This window comes from Rousettus aegyptiacus, unplaced genomic scaffold (assembly GCF_014176215.1).
Source record: "Rousettus aegyptiacus isolate mRouAeg1 unplaced genomic scaffold, mRouAeg1.p scaffold_m13_p_14, whole genome shotgun sequence".
Taxonomy (NCBI): Eukaryota; Metazoa; Chordata; class Mammalia; order Chiroptera; family Pteropodidae; genus Rousettus; species Rousettus aegyptiacus.
In genome coordinates this window covers 31492829-31511044 of record NW_023416289.1, presented here as the reverse complement: position 1 = coordinate 31511044, position 18216 = coordinate 31492829, and the positions used below count along the sequence as shown (strand labels likewise).

Here is an 18216-nt window from a genome sequence, read left to right as displayed (position 1 = left end):
ATTTCCTCAGATAGAGGTCACATGTGGACATATACTAAGAGCTGGGGGCACGTGTGGAAGTGGCCATAGAAGCCAGCCGACTAAAGGCTAAGCAGCTCTCCCCTCCGCCTGGGCAGGACTCTGACTGTGGCAGGGGATGGCAGCGCTGGGCGAGAGGAGGGTTCCCAGGGTACAGACCCACAGTATTGTGAGGAACCAGTATTTTCTCAGGCTGGTGTCAGGGGCTTGGCCCAGCCTGCTTGGGGACAGACAGCTCACCTTGATATGTCCCCAAGTAGACCCAAATCAGTACTATCTTGTCCCTAGGTACAGTCTGGCTCTAATTCTGTTGTCTTGCAATGCCAGGCCCATTTCTCTGATTTCGTATCCTACCCATCCTCCAAGGCCTTGTGCCAGCCCACTGCATGCCATGTTGACTCCAGACCATAGTGGTGCCCCTCCCTTGGCTACTGGGACCGGTCAGGGACATGGTGGCTGTGTTCTGTTCTGTACCCAGCCCTTTACTGTCTTGTAAGGCCCAGTTCTTCTTCCCTCAGACATTCTTCTCACACTCCGTACCCACCAAGGACATATGTGCATCAGAGCTGGTTGAGACGTGGGGCTGAACTCAGCAGTCAGGGACAGGGTCTGGTGCAGAAGGTGACCACGGTGTGGCGGTGCCCGTTCAGGAGGGCCTCGGTGAAGGAGAGCAGCGTGAATCCACGGGGTTGTGGGGGCCTGTTCCTGCAGCACCTTCTGCCTGGTTGGATTATGGAGGGGGTGGGGCTTTTGATGGATCTTTATTTTCTGTCCTGTGATTTTAGTGCCAGGTTATCGAGGGTGACTCCTAGCATCTAAAGAGTCTGTTAATGCACCCATGACCTATTATTGTATTGAGCTCTTTCGGTATTGGATCTCAAATAGTCTGAACATTTATTTACATGTCCCCAGTGAAGTCATTTGCTACTTACCTTGTATTTCTAAGTACTTGAGAGCAAGGAATCTGCTTATCTTTAGTTCTGATTTTGTTCCTGACCCTTTTCTTTGGCAGGTATATCCCTCCTGCCTCCATAAACTCCATTTTAACAGTACTGCCTTTTGGGACCTCGACCTTCCAGGTCTTCTCAGTTTGAAACCTGGTAGGGGCAGCCTGGGACGGTCATAGGACTCTGCCCACTGGGTCAGAGCAACTCCAAGCAGAGGCCTTCCCAGCTGCAGTTTGACATTTTTGCTTTAATGACTGGGGGAAACTCAACACCATTTATACTGTGATTTCTGGGGAGAGGAAGACTGGCCTCCAAATGCAGAGAAACGGAGGCGGTCTTGAAGGTCAGAACAGGAAAGCCCGTGATGATAGTGTAGAATGACAGCGCCACAGCCCGGCTCATCCTGAGCCTTTCATGAAGCAGAATCTCAAGGGAAGCTTCAGCTGAGTTCAGAGGACGGGCTCTGTTTCGGGTTCAGGAGCTCTCCGCACCACCCCGTCGTCATCATCGTCATTGTTATCAGTTTTGTCGTGACTCTTACTGCCGTGGTTCCCCCTGGAAATGAGTGCTCATGTTGACCGACAGGTGCCTCACTCTGGGGCGGCACCTGAAAGTTCCAGTAGTGTCACCAGCTCACAGGATCCCTTTGTCCCTCCCGCTCTGTCCAAGGGTGATCGATAGCTCTCACCACATTACAGGCGAGGAGGCCAAGGCTCAAAGGTGTGGAGGGCCCTGTTCACGGCCCAGAGCTGGGAAGCAGAGTGGGGATGCGACCCCGGACTCCAGACCTTTGGACCCCAGGGCCCAGCCTCCACCTCTGCATTGCCCTGAGGGGATGCTGCAGAACAGGTCTGTGGGGGCAACACCAGCTCTCAAGTGCCATTGATTCTCTGTGGCTCGAAACGGCCTGACAAAAATACAGACTGCTGGACCGAGATACCTGGCTGGAGGTGCTAGAGGTCCGGGGCCTCCTCCATCATGGAAGGTAACAGAAAGCCCTTTAAGTCAAGGAGGGGCCAGTTCTACGGTGCTCACTCTAACTTTGGACAGCCTGGGTCATCAGTGACAAATCACAGACGGGAAGCAGCTGACACTCGTCTCCTCTAAAAGAAGACAGGAAGTCCCCCACTCAGGCCATGGTAGGTCACTTGATATCACATATAAATTGCCGGTGTCTGTTGTAGCAAACTTGGTATCTGGTTCCCTTCCTCCCGGTAGATGATCCTGCGTTTGTCAAGACGGTAGAGTGAATGGTGATTCCCTTGAGAAGGGGACACTCAGGAGAACCTTGAGAGGTGCTTCGAGGTGTTGCTGCTGAGACTCAGGGCAAAGGCTGGTGTTTATAACGCGATGGGAGCTGGCGAGGTGGACGTGCCCTCTCTCCTCTTAGTGGCGCTGGGCAGATGTTGGGAGACACCAGGGTCACTGGCTCTGATGCGGGTGGGATGGATGTAAGAGAAACCATTATGGCAGCATAGTGATGGGTGCTGCCTGCCTCTCAGCCTCAGGGTGGAGACGCATCAGGGAGATGTGGGGTGCGAAGTGGGACCTCTAAGGGGCAGCTGCTCTGTGGGGCCGCTGGCCCGGGGTTGCTAGATACTCCAGTTGTTCAAGAGTAACAGCAGATCCGTATTGTTTGTGTTCTCTCCTGATGTTTAAATTTTAGAAACGTTCAGATTTTTAAATGCATTGCTAGCCACCAGTGTTTACCTCTGCTTCAGACCGCCATGAAAATTGGTTCATTATTAAAAGCACAGGTTCTTGTGCGGTGAAGCCCAAATCCCGGGACCAGGGCAGGCCTTCTTGACAGCACTGGTCAAGGACTGTCCGGCCCCTTTTTCTGGGTCACCACTGTGAAGAGTGGCCTGTATGAGGCTCTAGGCATGAGGGCATGCGAGGTATTTGTGGGAAGCCGCTGACTGTCACCAGGGTAAGCTCCTTGTCCATGGGGCTCTGACAAGCTCTGCGTGTGCTGCGCCTCGACCTGCCGGAGAGGCCCGGCCGCCCGGGAGATCGATGCAGCACTGGTCTGTCTGTGAGAGCTGACGGGTCCCCAGTGACCACCGCTCTGTGGAAACAAGGCCCAGTGCTGACAGAGCCATGCCATCCTGTGTGCCAGAGCTGCACTTCAGACTGGTGACACATAGCCTTGTCATGTCCCCTTAACTTTTGAGGCATGGAATCAGGCTGTGTTGATGAGTGTGTAGCACTAATGGGTCTCCACGGGGACGGGGAAAGGCAGATGTAGCTCTAGGCTGGGGGAGGTTTGGCAGCCACAGCGGTAACCAAGACCCACTCAAGCAGTTGTGATTCATAAAAGATGTGGCCCAGGACCAGTAGACACCCAGCCTGCTCTCTGTTAGGCGTCGGTCCCTCTGTGCGTCAGCAGCACCGGGAGGGCTGCTTCTCCTCCGTTATCCCCGAGCATCCTGAGTCGTTGCCGAGAGAGAAACATCAGCTCGCACATTTGTCATCCCGCTCCTCTCTCCCAAGGACAGTAGCACATACGTTCCCCAAGTGCCCATCCGTTCTTGGGTTTTGCTGCCATAACTGACGGAATGTTCTGTGCTAATGAATGGAGACCCTTCACCATTGTAACAACACACTCAGGGCCCAACACGTGGCTGTCTTTCCTTTTAATGAGTGCGGCACCTCCCCGACCACCCCCCCCCCCCCGCCACCCGACACACACACACCCAGAAAGGCCTGGGGAGTGGCAGGGACGAGGCCAAGCCAATTGTTTGTGCAATAGAGGCCAAGGGATTCAGTGGTTGTTGGAACAGCTACTGAAGCAGTGAGGGGCTCCAGGGAGATGGAGCCTCAGGCACCAGTGTATGAGGCTGGTTGGTCCCCCTCTGACAGTGCATCTGGCCTTGAGCATCAGAAACCTTGTCAAAGTATATGGCTTTTCACCTGGCCGTTTTCCTGGGTCACATTCAGGTGATTGTTTTATTTTTTTTTTAAGGAAATAATTTTTTTAAAGGACTTTATCTTAAGGAAATAAAGGCTTAAGTAATAAAGATGTTCATCAGAGCATTATTTATCATAGTTAATCCTGAGAAATAATTTAAGTGTCCAATAGGGGATTGAATAAATTATGCTACATCTGTTAAGAGACTATGACACAGCCATAGGTTCAACTCTAGGCTTTGCTCTTTCTTGACTGTAAATCTGGGCAGATGATCTAACTTAAATAAGACACAGACTTCCGCTGCGAAGTCTGGACATCTGCAGCACCAGCTTCATGGGTGTTCACTGTCCCCGGCAGTAGCGACTGGTAAAAACCAGGGATTTGAAGAATATTTAATGACAGGGAATAAGTGAAGCATGCAACTTTGTATGATCCAAATGCCATTACATATCTCTGTTTTTATGTGCAGAGATAAAAGGTCTCTGGGGATGGGATTGTAGGTATATTTTATCTTTTTATAGTTTTCAGTGTCTTCCAAGTTTTCTCTGGGAGCCTCTTAGTATTAAAAAGCATGTATATATATGTACGTCAAAACTATCAAAACATGCACTTTAAACATGTGCAGTGTAGAGTATGCCGGTGACAGCTCAATAAAGCTGTAAAAACAACAAACGACAGATCGTCCTCGCTCTTCACAGTGTCAGTGTTAAAGGACTTAGGTGAGGGTGTGGGGAGGGGCAGGGCCTACAGGAGGGAGACTGTTCTCTGAGCTGAGGGGCTCAAATACACTAGGGGCTGTAGTAGCCAAGATGCAAAACAGATGGGGGTGGGGGCCAGGAGAGGAATAAGGCCCTCCCCCTAGGGTCGTTGGCACCCAAGGGTGCAGACATCATGGCTAATACAATGTGATGGGCACTTGGCCAAGGGAATGGTGATGGTCAGTGGGGCAGTGGAGGAAGGAGTGAATGAACCTGCCTGGGTGGCCAGGAACCTCAATCCTGAGTATGAATTGATGAAGCGGCTAAGATAGGGAGAAGGCACTGTAGGCAGAGGGGAGAGCCCGGGTGAAGGCATGGAGAGATGAGCTTGCTTGGTGCACTCATCAGGGGGTTAGGGCAGGAAGCAGGCAGCAGAGGGACGTGAGGCCTGAGTGGGCCATGGTGGAAGGATGGGGCCTGGGGATGTGGGCTGGGGGCCTGGGGCAGATGTTAGGGACAGCCAACTTCCCATGGTCTAAGAGATTAATGGGGGCGGGGGGAGCATGGAGGAAGGTGTCTGCTCTGGGGAGGGGAGTCTGGTGGGGCCAGTGCCTAAGAGGTTGCCGGTTGTCTTTCGGGAGGGACTTGGCAGATAAGCAGAAGGGCTGGTCTTGGAGGATGGGCAGGTCTGGCTGTTGGGGGCCCGGGATCCCTGTGTGGAGGTCGGGCAGCATGTGGGGACGTGTGCCAGACTTATGTTTGAATCCCTCTCTGCCACTTGATAGCCGTGTGGCCTTCAGAAGTCCTTAATTTTCTGTAAGCCTCAGTTTCCTCATCAGCAGGATGGGGACAACAGCACTGCCTCGTTTAAGGATCTGCTCCAAAAGTGTGAGCCATCATTAAGTGATGGTCGTATAGCGTCTCCATCCGACTTCCTGTGGTTGCTCTAAAGTGGATTTTTCTTTCTCACCTCTCAGATTGCCAGTGTCCTGACGTCACTGAGCCCCTCTGTCCTCCTCACTTTGGTAAGTGGCAGGTGTCCAGGGGCCAGGTTGTGTTTGGGCACGGGGAGGGGTTTTAGGGAGCTGCCTGCCCCAGCAGAGCTTGGGGCTATATAGGGGAGGACTGAGAAACCAAGAGGGATGGTCATCGATGATTAGTAGTGTCACCTTGGTCTGAATGGCTGGATTCTCCAGTCTCCTTGTCCCCAGTTCTCTGGTCTCCTTGGGACGTGCTGTGTCCTGTCATGAGGCCACCCACTGTGGATGAGACACCATACCCACTCCAAGGGTTAACACCCGGCTAGAGGATGTATTTGTGTCACGCTGAACTCTCAGGATTTGTGGATGTAGAATATTAATTTGCTTCCACTCTGTGTCTCCTCCATTGTTAGTAGAATTTGAAAAACACACCCTTGGTGTCAGGGCGGGGCAGGGCTGCGTAGCCACCCCAGAGCCCTCGCAGCCCGTGGGGCTCTTGGGCTGTGAAAGGGCTCAGAGGAGAAGCCTGCTTTCCTGTTCTTCTTTAACCTTGGGAGCTTCAGACATGAAGAGTGTACAGCTTTTCTTCCCTCCCAAAGTGACCCTTCTCTCCTTCGTTAATCGATTTTTACAGAAATAGTTTTTCTTGGTTATTTTTGTTAGCATGTCACATGGTCTATTATACCTGCTGTGCTGTTGTGACGGCCGAGAAGGAAGGTTATGTTAGGGGCTTGTGGTCACATACGGTCCAATGTGTTTTATTGGGGGGATTCCATTAGCCATCAACCTGCCGTTTCTGAGGAAGAAGTGGTGGTTTAAAATTACTTACTTCTCCTGGGATGGCACATTTTTCTCTGAATCTTTTGTTTTGTCTTCGCTCCTATCTGAGTTCCACTTGGAGTCTCCTTACAGTTGGGAAAAGGAGAGGAATGTGACAGCATCTTTGGAAGGGCTAGATTTGACAGTGCTCTCTAGGACAGTCGGTGGGGAGCGTGTGCATGAGATGCGGCTGGCCCAGGACAGCAGGTTGGTAGTAGGGGGTGGTCCCGGGCCAAGCTCTTCTCACCCAGCCCCTGCCTGTACCTGAGCAGCCTGCTGGTGTCTGCAGAGTGCTCTGACAGCGGAAATTATGTGTTCTCTACTTTTCAAAATGCAGCAGAAAAAGGAGGGCCTGCCCTTGTGCTGGGGCCTGGCTGGGAGTTGCGTAAAAGGCAGGGAGGGATGGCTTCGCCCGGCTGGGCTGGGGCTCCCAGTTCTTCCCCGGTCCTGAGTCTGGCCGGAGGAGGCAGGCTCTGCAGTGCAGGCTGTGGAGACGCCACTCTGACGTCTCCGTGCCCTCACACTCCCTCTCTTTCTCCAGCGTGGCGTCAACACCGACAGCGGCAGTGTCTGCAAGGAGGCCTCCTTCGAGGGCATCAGCAAGTGAGTCCTGGGGGCCTGGGAACTGCCTTTTTGCATTCTCACAGCTCACATCTTTGCCAGCAGGCCCTTATCAGTCTGCGGAGTGGACACAAAATACGCAAACTGGAGAATGCTGGAAGGGGGTTAGACTGCTCATTTTGAGGAAATGTTTAGAAAAATAATTTGCCTAAATTCACTGTGACTTTTACTCTAAGGAACAGATGCCACTTCTCTTGCATTGAATAATGAAAGCGCAGGCCCGCTGAGTGCTCAGGCAGCCCGGCCGCCATGCGCTCAGGCCCCCACCATGCCATGCTTTCCCCTCCAGAGCCCCGCTCCGAGCCCCTCCATCTGTGTTCTTAGCAGCCCCTTCTCTTACTCCCTGCCCCTAACTTCTCCCAGCCCTGCTCTTAATTCCCCCATATCCCGTGCTGCCCCAGCCCCAGATAATGACCCCCTTACCTGCCCCCTCTCAGCTGAACACCAAGCTGAGCCCCAAACCCTGTTCCCCTTTCTAGACCTTTCCAGGCGGGAGGACAGATGTTGGGCCCAGAGAGTGCAGCATCTTGCTATCCTTGCCGCCGTCACGCTATGGTTCCTGGAAGGTGCTCTGTCTCTCTGGGCTGGGCTGGCCGGCCCTGTGGGGGTCTGTGGGGTCTGCATTGCTGGCCCAAGGCTACAGCGGACAAACCCTCGTGTGTGGGGGTGGGGGTGGGGGGGGGTGGGGCAGTACCTGCTTCTCCAGGCTGCTGAGCCGGACAGCTCCCAGCCACTTCCTGTACCAAAATTGCAGCCCCTCCCCCACCACACTTACTCTGCGTCACTGTGTCCTCTGTCGTCCTTTGGTGGACTGAGGCAGTGACAGAGGAAGTGCCTTATAATTATGTATGAGCCTGAGCCATGGGAATTTGTGTGTGTGTGAGATGTAGGGGTGATTAGGAGGATTTGGAGTTCATAAATATGTATCACTTCCCCCAGTGATAAGAGCGATAGGGCAGGAGGATCTGGTATTAGGTTTGCTTCTTCTCATGGCTCAAATCTCTGCATCTTCTTGGGAGTTTCCGCAGCGTGGCCACGCCTCCCACACTGGCAGTGGTTAGCCGAGCTCCTCGAAATGTTGGCCATGGAGCCGCTGTCTTTCCCTAGGCCCTTTGGGGAGCGGGGTGCATAATCCGCTGCTGCCTGTCCTGGGCTGAGCCTCCCTGGGCCCCCGGTGCTGCCAGGTGCTGGTGTTCCGGCACCCTGCTCACCTGCCTCCGCCGTCACCGTGGATCAGCTCAGTGGTCCCCAACACCATAGCGCTGGTGGAGGAGGGAGCCTTGGTGGCTGCCTCACTGACTGGTTCTGTGATCTTAGGAGAACTTGCCCTCTGAACCTCGGCTCCCCCATGTGTAGCATGCTTGGGCTTGTGGGGACGAAATGATATCGCACTCACCTGGAGCCTGGTGTGGAGATGGTGCTCACAGGCAGCCCCCATTGAGTCCTGTTGCCCCTGAGCTTCAATCTCCCTCTCTGTGCAGTGGGCCAGGTGGACACGAGGATCGCTGATTGCAAGACTCCTGGTGTCAGGGAGCTGTGGGGCTTCCTGGCTGTGGGCCTTGGCTTGCCTGCTCCAGAGGTCTCTGCTTCAGAGAATGTCTGCCCAGCGCCCTGGGAACAGGTCTGGGGGGTGGTGTGGCAGGCGCGGTTCTTGAGAGAGAGCTCAGGATATAGCTCAGAGCACTGCTGGCTGCTCTCTAAGTTTTCCCGAGAGAGATGGGGGGCTCAGGGACATCATCACTGTCATCTGCACCCCCCCTGGGAGCAGTGGCGACATGAACCCCATCTCTCCCTCTGTAAACAGACCCCAGCCTCTGTCCGCTGTTGCTCCCTGAGTCTCTGCAGTCCCTGCCAAGAGCCCAGAGGATGGTTGGCTCTGCCAAACCCACACCCACCTGGTCTGCATTTGGGAGCATTTTTAAATATTATTTATTTGTTTGTTTGTTTATTTGTTGTTTTGGGAGGCTTTTTAGAGAACCAAGAATTGCCCTAATTTGCACACTCTCCCTCAGTGCTGGGCTGGTCCTTCTCTAACTCATGGTCTAGTCCAGATGGGCGCCTGCCACAGGGTGCTCCCCCAGACCCCTCACTGCTGCCCTGGGGGATTCCTTCCCAAACTCTTGTGTGGGGCCAAGTTTTCTGACTTGGCTGACACACTGCATGTGAAAGCCCTCTTGTGTGTCTCTCTGCTTTGGGGTCCCCTGGCCTGCTTGTGGTATTCTCTCCCTCTTGTCCGTGGAAGTTTGTCCTCCATGTCTCCCTCTGGGCCTCCCCTCCCACTGTGGCACGCTTTGTGTAGCTCCATGCCATGGGCACTGACCTTGACAGTGGCTTCTGTCTCCAGCTGCCTTGCCAGTGCCTTTCTTTTGTAAAGAGTCATGTTCACTTTCCTGGGGTGTAGGTGCAGCCCAGCCCCCTGCCTCCCACCCACCCCTGCTGCTAGCACCTTGACTCTGCCACCTCCTGACCTCTGTGCCAAGCTAGGGAGGCCCTTGTCCTTGAGGGCCAGTGCAGCTCATGGACCGAGTTCACCTGCCTGCTGTGACTGGCTCCAGCTGTTTGCTGGGGATAATAATAGCCTGTTTCCTAAGCAAGATGAATCTCGCTGTCGTCCTACTTTCTAGTGCTCAATTGCTTCTATCACCAGTCACTTCTCACAGCCCTTAATAATGTGCCTTATTCCTGAAATTTTGGGGTTTGACCCTTTTGAACTTCTCTGCAACACCTCCCATCTTAGGTCCTTGATTGACCTGTTTCAGCAGAAGTTCAGGTTGGGCCTCTCGTTTTGTGCAGATTGGCTGTATCCCAGGCTTCCTTTACTCCTGGGCCTGGGGAGAGGAGGGAGCTTTTGGTAGAATGGTGGCCTCACCTGTCTACTCATGCTAGAGTCTCTGGGTCCTGGTCTAGTTGAGTGAGAAGCCTGTGACCTCTCTAAATGTGGCTTCTGGGAGTTGCCCGCTTGGGTCTGTCACACTTGGTCTTGGGAGACCTCAGACACCCCTCCACCTTCCCAGATCTGGGCTGGCTGCCTGCTCCCTACAACAGGGAGTGTGCCAGGTCTCGCAGTGTTGGGGTTGTGGAGGACCCACAGCAGAGAGAACAGGGAGCCAGAGATGGCGGAGTGGGGTAGACAAGTGCTGGCATCTCTCAAGGGCCCAAGACCCCTGAGCTCAAGGGATATGGTTTTATCCTCTGTGGGGAGCCGGGAGTATGATTGTGATGGGATGAAGGGAGCCGGTGGGGACAGTCTGCCAGGCCTCAGGCTGAGCGTGGCCTCTGGCTCAGGTCACAGTTCCCATGGATGGCTGGGCTGGAGCAGGGATAGCTCCTGCAGATGTGGAAGGAGCAGGGTCCTCTGTGGCCTCCGGCTGGAGGACGGGGTCAGGTGTCCATTGCCAGGTCCTGGTGATGGCACGGCCAGGCTGCTCTGGGGCTGGAGCTAGGGGAAGCTGAGGTGGAGAGGGTCACTCTGCTGTCAGGAGGACATGAGGCTTCTTCTTAGGGGCTGTGGCCACTGCGACTGCCTGGAGTGGTTGGTTCACACAGCCTAGGAGCAAAGTCATACGTGACAGATGTTGGTTAGCATCTAAGGGGGTGGGCTGTGGAGCAGATTTTCCTGAGAGAGATGCTGACTATGGAGGGAGAGAGGTGTCGTGGGGGCCCAGGTGGCCTGAGTCGAGGGTCACTCATCCATCAAGTTTGCATAGCTTAATAGGGTGCCTTCTTGGCAGGAGAGTTTCCCCCGAAGCAGGCAGACTGTGCGCCCAGGAGCCTGGGGGAGGGGGCGGTGAGTTACAGAGGGCTCTGTTTCACACTGTTGCCTGACAGAGAAATAGGATCGATATTTAACATCAGCTGGTTATTCAGGATAAGTGTATTTCTTATCTTTTGGCATCACTTAAATTGCCTTGCATATTTGAAGAGATTTAGTTATGAATTAATTCCATTTAAATAAGCAGTTAAATATGAAATTGCTGAATTTGGGGGTCATTAATGCAGGAATATTAATATTCTAAGAAGTGAATTTTAAAATCCAGGTAGCAGAGGGACATTATTAAAACTTGACAATTACAGCAAAATGCCAATATATGGTGTGAGGACGTTGGCTTTCTGGTTGCTGTTAACTTGTGTATCAAGTTAATATTTGGGCTTCTGATTATAGCCCATGGAATGTCCACGAGGGGATGGATCCTGAAGGGACAAGAACCCACCTCGGCCCCTAGGCGGGGTCTTGGGTGGGGTCCCTTGCAGGGCCTGCTCTCCAGGGTTGGAAACCGCAGGGAGGAGGTGGGGGTGGTTGGGCCGTCACTACTCACCCTTGTCACCCAGCCCACAGGGAGGTACTGTCTGCTTCCGGGACACCCCCCGCCCTACAGGCACTGGTGGGTTTGTCTTTCCACAGTGATCACATGCTCATCACAGAGAGGGCTAACTAGTTCAGTGGCAAAAGCAAGGAACATCCGAATCTTGTTGCCCCAAGACAAACACTGTCAACACTGGGGGGTGTCTTTTGGACTCTTCTGTGTGTATCCAGGTGTATTATTTCTTTAGATATTTTCGTGTCTGAGTGTGCATTTGTGTGAGTTTATGTGTTTCCGTATGTATATATATTTGGGCATGTCTCTGAGTGTGTGCCTGTTGTATACAGATCTGTGTGTGTCTGCGTGTGCCTCTTTTTTAAGCGTATGCTACCTGTGTGTTCATCTTGTCTGTTGTGTTTATGTTCATGTTATCTGTGTGTTGATGTCTGTGTGCTGAGACACTTCGCTGCTCGTGGGTACGTGGGCGCATGTGTGTATACGCACGTACATTTTGTGAAGTGAAATTTTACTGGTGTGTTTGGCTGTGGAGGAGATAGGCCATTGCTTTTCCTAATGTCAAAGTGACATTTGGCGAAATGGGAGGCAGAGAAATGTTGTCTTGATTTATGTCATCTGCTGCTCTGTTCTTCACACTGAACCATGTTGGCTGCCTGGTTCTCTCTGATATTTCACAAGTAGGGCTTTGATTCTACAACATTTTGGTTGACTTTGAATTAAGTAGTCTTATTTGTGTCGTTAGAAATCTGGACGCTTTGGCGGTCTGGATTCCTCTCAGCCTGCCCATACCCCGTTCTCTCTTCTCTCCTCTGCCCCCAACCATCCTCACAGGGCTCAGCCAGGAGTGTGGGTGCCAACCTCACATGGCAGCAGAGAGTTGTTTTCAAACACCACCAGTGATGAGGCGACAGAGCATCCCTGGGTGTCACAGTTCTGCATGCCCTGTGTGATGTCCTGGCTTGAGACGGAGCAGGGCTCAGAATGCAGAGGGGTGAGGCTTGCCAGGGCTGGTCTGCTGAGGACTGTCTTTTGTGCTCAGCCATGTCACGCTTCCCTAGATGTCTTACTGATAGCATGAGCTGCAGGTCACACGTGACACAGTGTATCAAAGATGTGTCCTCGATCTGATCCTTTTGTGTCCAGGAGTCCCCTTTTTAATTATGTTTATCTTATCAAAGAACAACTTTCGGCTATGTAGATTTTTCTTTATTGTGTATTTGTTTTTTATTTCATTGATTTCCGCTCTTTTTAATATCCTTCTAATTTCTTTAAGTTTATTTGTTCTTTAGCTTCTTGGGAAAGAAGAAAGGGACTTTCTTGTGAGGGGAGCTATAAAATCTTAGATCATTGGTTTCAGTGTTCTTTTCCACTAAATACATTTAGAGCTATGAATTTTCCTCTCAGCACTGTTTTAGCTGCATTTCAGGGTTTATGATATTTCATGTTTCTATTTTCTAATTCCATTATTTCTTTGAACAGTGTCTATTTAGAAGTCTTTTGCTTCATTTCTAAACAATTTGGGATTTTATAATTTTATTTGTTACTGGTTTCTAGTTTAACTTCACTATAATCAATGAACATTTTCTGTATTTCAACACTTTGAAATTTGTTAAAACTTCCAGCTTATGATCATTGAGATAAATGTTTCTCGTGCACTGGCAGAGCATGCAGATGTCGGCTATAGTGCTCTGTGTATCAGTAAGTCAGGCTGGTTAATTTTATTATTCATATTTTCTACATCTTTTCTGATTCTCTGCTTGTTCTTTCACCACACAAGGTATGAGAAAATCTCACACTCTGCTTTGTGAATTTATTTCTTGTTTCATTCTGTCAATTTTTATAAGTTGATTTTATTGAAATAAAATTTACATACAGTAAGATTCATGATGTGTCTAATTAAGCTTTAAAAAACAGCTTTGTTAAGATATAATTTACATATCTTATAAAATTGACCCATTAAAATATACAGTTAACTGGCTTCTCTATGTTATCTCTATGCACTCATCAGTATAATCAATTTTAGAATATTTTCATCATCTGAAAAGAAACCCTGTACTCGTGAGGACTCATTCCCCATCGCCTGGCCCTTGGCAACCACTAATCTACTTTCTGTCTCCATGGATTTGCTTACTTTAGTATTTGATATAAATGGAATCATACAATATGTGGCCTTTTGTATTTGGCTTCTTTTATTTGGCATGTCTTCAAAGTTCATCCACGTTGAAGCATGAATCAGTACTTTGCTCATTTTTATGCCTGAAAAATATTGCAGTCTATGTTTATTTGCCACATATGTTTGTACATTCATCAGTTGGTAGACAGTTGGTCACTTGTACCTTTAGCTTTAGTTAATAATAATACTGTTACAGACATTGATTTATGTGAACCTATACTTCATTCCCCTTGGGTAGATACAAAGGAATGGAGTTTTTGGGTCACATGGTAACTCCGTGTTTAACTTTTTGAGGAACTGTCAAACTATTTTCCAAAGTGACCCTACCAGCTTGTATTTCCTCCAGCAGTATATGCAGGTTCCAGTTTCTCCACATCCTCACCCGCACTTGTTATTATCTGTCTTTTTTGTTATAGCCATGTAATTGGCTATGAAGCAGTGTCTCATTATGGTTTTTATTTATATTTTCCTGATAGCTAATGATGGGCATCTTTTCTTGTCTTTAGTTGTTATTTGTATATCTCCTTTGGATAAACGTCTGTTCGGATACTTCACCTATTTTTAAATGGGTTGTATTTTTAAGGTTGTATTTTAAGAATTCTTTACATATTCTAGATACTAGATTTGCATAATTTGTGAAAATTCTATTCTTTGTATTGTGTTTTAACTTTCTCAATGTGTCCTGGGACACATGAGAGTTTTTAAGTTTGATGAAGTCCAGTTTATTTTTCTTCAGTTGCTTGTGCTTTAGGTGTCATTATCGAAGAATCTATCACTTAATCCAAGGCCATAAAGATTTATACCTGCGTTTTCTTCTAAGAGTTTTGTAGTTTTAGCTCTTACATTCAGGTCTTTGATCTAGTTGGAGTTAATTTTTACATATGGCATTAGGCAGCAATCTAACCTCATTCTTCTCCATGTGGATATCCAATTGTTTTCTCACCATTTCTTGAGAGATCTTTTCCCCTATTGCATTTTCTTGGCACCCCTGTCAAAAATCAGTCGACTAAAGATAAATATTATATAATTCTGCTTAAGTGAGGTACCTGAAATAGTCAGGTTCATGGAGACATAAAATAGAATAGTAGTTACCAGCAGCTGGGGAGAATGAGGAATGGGGAATTAGTGTTTAATGGGTGCAGAGTTTCAATATGGCATGTTGAAAAGGTTCTGGAGAGGGATAGTGGTGATGGTTGCAAAACAATGTAAATATACTTATTGCTATTGGACTATACACTTAAAAAATGGTACATTTTATGTTATGCGTGTTTTACCACAATAAAAAAAGTCAATTGACCATAAATGTATAGGTTCATTTTTGAATTCTCAATTTTATTCCATTTATCTATGCGTCTTTCCGCATGCTTGTACCACACTATCTTTATTACTCAGCTTTACAGTAAGTATTTAAATTGGAAAATGTCAGTCTTCCAACTTTGCTTCTCTTTTTCAAGATTGTTTAGGCTGTTCTGGCTCCCTTAAATTTCCATACAAATTTTAGCATCAGCTTTTCTTTCCGTAAAGAAGCCAGATGAGGTTTTGGTGGAAATTGCACTAATCTGTAGCTCAATTTGGGAAGTATTGTCACCTTAACAAAATTAATCTCTCAAATTCATAAACATGGGGTATTTTCCCATTTATTTAGATCTTCTTTAATTTTTAAGCGATATTTTGTAATTTTCAGTAGTGAGTCTTGAACTTCTTTTGTTAAATTTATTCCTAAGTATTTTATTCTTTTTGATGCTATTGTAAATGGAATTGTTTTCTTAATTTTATTTCCAGATTGTTTATTGCTGACATATAGAAATATATCTGATTTTTGTATGTTGATCACAGATTTTGTAAACTTGCCGAACTTGTTTACTAGCTCTAATAGGTGTTGTGTGTGTGTGTTGCTTAGATTTTCAGTCTACAAGATCATGTCATCGATAAACTTAGATAGTTTAACTTCTTCTTTTCCAATCTTAATGCCTTCTATTTTTTTTTCTTGACTCATTTCTCTGGCTAGAATCCCAAGTCTTGAATAGAAGTGGAGAGAGAAGACATTCTTGCCTTGTTTTACTCATCTTGGGGAAAAGCTTTTGGTCTTTGACCATTACGTATAATGTCAACTGTGGGTTTTTTGTAGATACCTTTTATCAGGTCGAGGAAATTCCCTTTTCTTCTTAATTCATTGAGTGTTTTTGTCGTGAAAAGATGTGGAAAATTGTGAGTTTTTTTTTTTTTTTTTTTTTGCTACATTTATGTGATTTTGTCCCCTATTCTATTAATATGATGCAGTAACTTGATTATTTTTGTATGTTGAAGTAACCTTATATTCCTGGGATAAGTCCCACTTGTTCATGGTATAAAGCCTTTTTATATGTTTATGGATACCGTTTGCTAGTATTTTGTTGAAGAGTGAGTGTGTGTGTGTGTGTTTATGAAGGATTTTTTATCTATAGTTTTCTTGTGATGTCCTTGTCTGATTTTGGTATTAGGGTAATACTGACCTCATAACATGAGTTGAAAGTGTTTTTTCCTCTTCTAGTTTTTGTAAGAGATTGTGAAGAATTGGCGTTAATTCTTTTTTATTAGTGAAGGCATTTGATCCCGGGCTTTTCTTTGTGATAAGTTTTTGATTACTAAGTCAATATCTTTACTTGTTATAGGTCTACTTAGATTTTTTTATTGTGTGGGTCTTGGTAGTTTGTGTCTTTAGGAATTCTTTCTTTTTATCTTGTTTACCCAATTTATTACCATATGGTTGTTCATCATATTTCCTTATAATCCTTTTGGTTTCTGTTTAGTCAGTGGTAATGTCCCCTCTTTTATTCCTGATTTCAGTAACTTGAGCCTTCTCCTTGTTTCTTGGTCAGTCTGGCTAAGACTTTGCCAGTTTTGTTGATCTTCAGAGAGCCAACTTTTGATTTTGTTGCTTTCTGTATTATTTTTCTATTCTCTATTTCACTTACTTTAGCTCTAATTTTTATTATTTTGTTCCTTCTGCTTTGGGTTTAATTTGCTTTTCTTTTTCTATTTTCTTAAGTTGGAAGGCTAAGTCATTGATTTAAGATAACTTTCTTCCTTTTTGATACAGGCATTTTCATCCATAAATTTCCCTTAAAGAGCCGCTTTAGCTGAATCCTGTCATTTTGGTACGTTGTGTTTTTGTTTCCATTTGTCTCATAGTACTTTTAGTTTCCCTTGCGATTTCTTTACTGACCCATTGGTTGTGTACGAGTGTATATTTAATTTCCATCTATTCATGAATTTTTCTTCTGTTATCGATTTCTAATTTTATTCCAGTGTGGTGGGAGGACATATTTAATATGATTTCAGTTCTTTTAAATTTATTGGGAGTTAATTTATGGGCTAACATATGGTCTTTTCTAGAAAATATTCCACGTGTAGTTGAGAAAATAGGTATTCTGCTGTTGGGTGGAGTCTGTTAGGTCTAAGTTGGCTTGTAGTGTTCAGGTCTTCTCTTTCTTTGCTGATCTTCTAATTGTTCTGTTCATTACTCCAAATGAAGTCTTGAAGTTTTCAGTTGTTATTGTTGAATTGTTTATTTTGTCTTCAGTTCTGTCAGTTTTTAACTCATATATCTTGGCGCTGTATTGTTAGGTATATATATGTTTATAATTATTATATCTACTTCATGAATTGATCTTTTTAAAATACTTTTTATATTTTATAAAATGTCTTTTTTTGTCTTTAGTAACACTTTTTGTCTTAAGACTTATTTTGTCTGATGTTAGTAGTGCTATTCCAGCTCCCTTTTGATCTTTGTTTGCATGATATAGATGTATCTCAACTTATAGTGGGGTTATATCTCAGTAAACCCCCCGTAAGTTGAAAAAATTGTAAGTCAAAAGTTGGATAGGAGAAAAAAAAGTTATGCATTTTGTGCTTCTCAGCACAGATTTGTAATTATTGCTTTATGTAGTTGTCATTTAAGTTAGGAGGGAAAAAAAGGAGTTATAACAAAAAATACACTTGCATTGTCTTATAGTTGCTCACATAATTACCCTTACTAGAGAGTGATACTTTTAATACATCTAACCTACTGAACATCATGGCTTAGCCTAGCCTATCTTAAATGTGCTCAGAACACTTAACATTAGCCTACAGTTGGGCAACTATCTTGACTTTCACCTCAAGAGCAATTGCTGCCACCTTCTGCTCCTCACCAGAAGCAGAAGACACAGATGGGTGTTTTATAGACATGATGGGATGCAAAACCACAAAAACACAATGTACAACAAACACACAATGTACAACAAACTCTGGCAACACAGTACACTGGAGGGTATGGGTTGTTTATCCCCGTGATTGTGTGACTGACTGAGAGCTGCAACTCACCGCCACTGCCTAGCATCACAAGAGAGTATATTGTATAATACACCCCAGAGAGTGTATTGTACTGTGTTTCCATGGCTTGGGGAAAGTTCAAAATTTGAAGTATGGTTTCTACTGAATGCATATTGCTTTCACACCACCGTAAAATTGAAAAATCTTAAGTTGAACCATCATCAAGTTGGGGACCATCTGTATATTTTTTCCCATCCTTTCACTTTAGTCTATTTATGTCTTTGAATCTAAATTATGTCTCTTTAGAGCATATATTTGGATGATTTTTTTATACATCCTGCCAATCCCTGCCTTTTAATTGGAGAATCTGTTTACATCTGAAGTAATTACTGATAAAGAAGGACTTCCTCCTGCCATTTTGTTATTAGTTTCTTTAT

At 46.7% G+C, this 18216-nt stretch overlaps 1 protein-coding gene across 1 annotated transcript in view; it reads left to right on the top strand.

The window, feature by feature from the left end:
- Window positions 1-18216, top strand: part of PEPD (peptidase D) — a 112231-nt gene that overhangs the window by 18740 nt on the left and 75275 nt on the right. The window contains exons 5-6 of the mRNA XM_036231574.1: window positions 5552-5599; window positions 6915-6976. Coding sequence (XP_036087467.1) covers window positions 5552-5599; window positions 6915-6976 — 110 coding nt within the window. The remainder of the gene's footprint in view (window positions 1-5551; window positions 5600-6914; window positions 6977-18216) is intronic.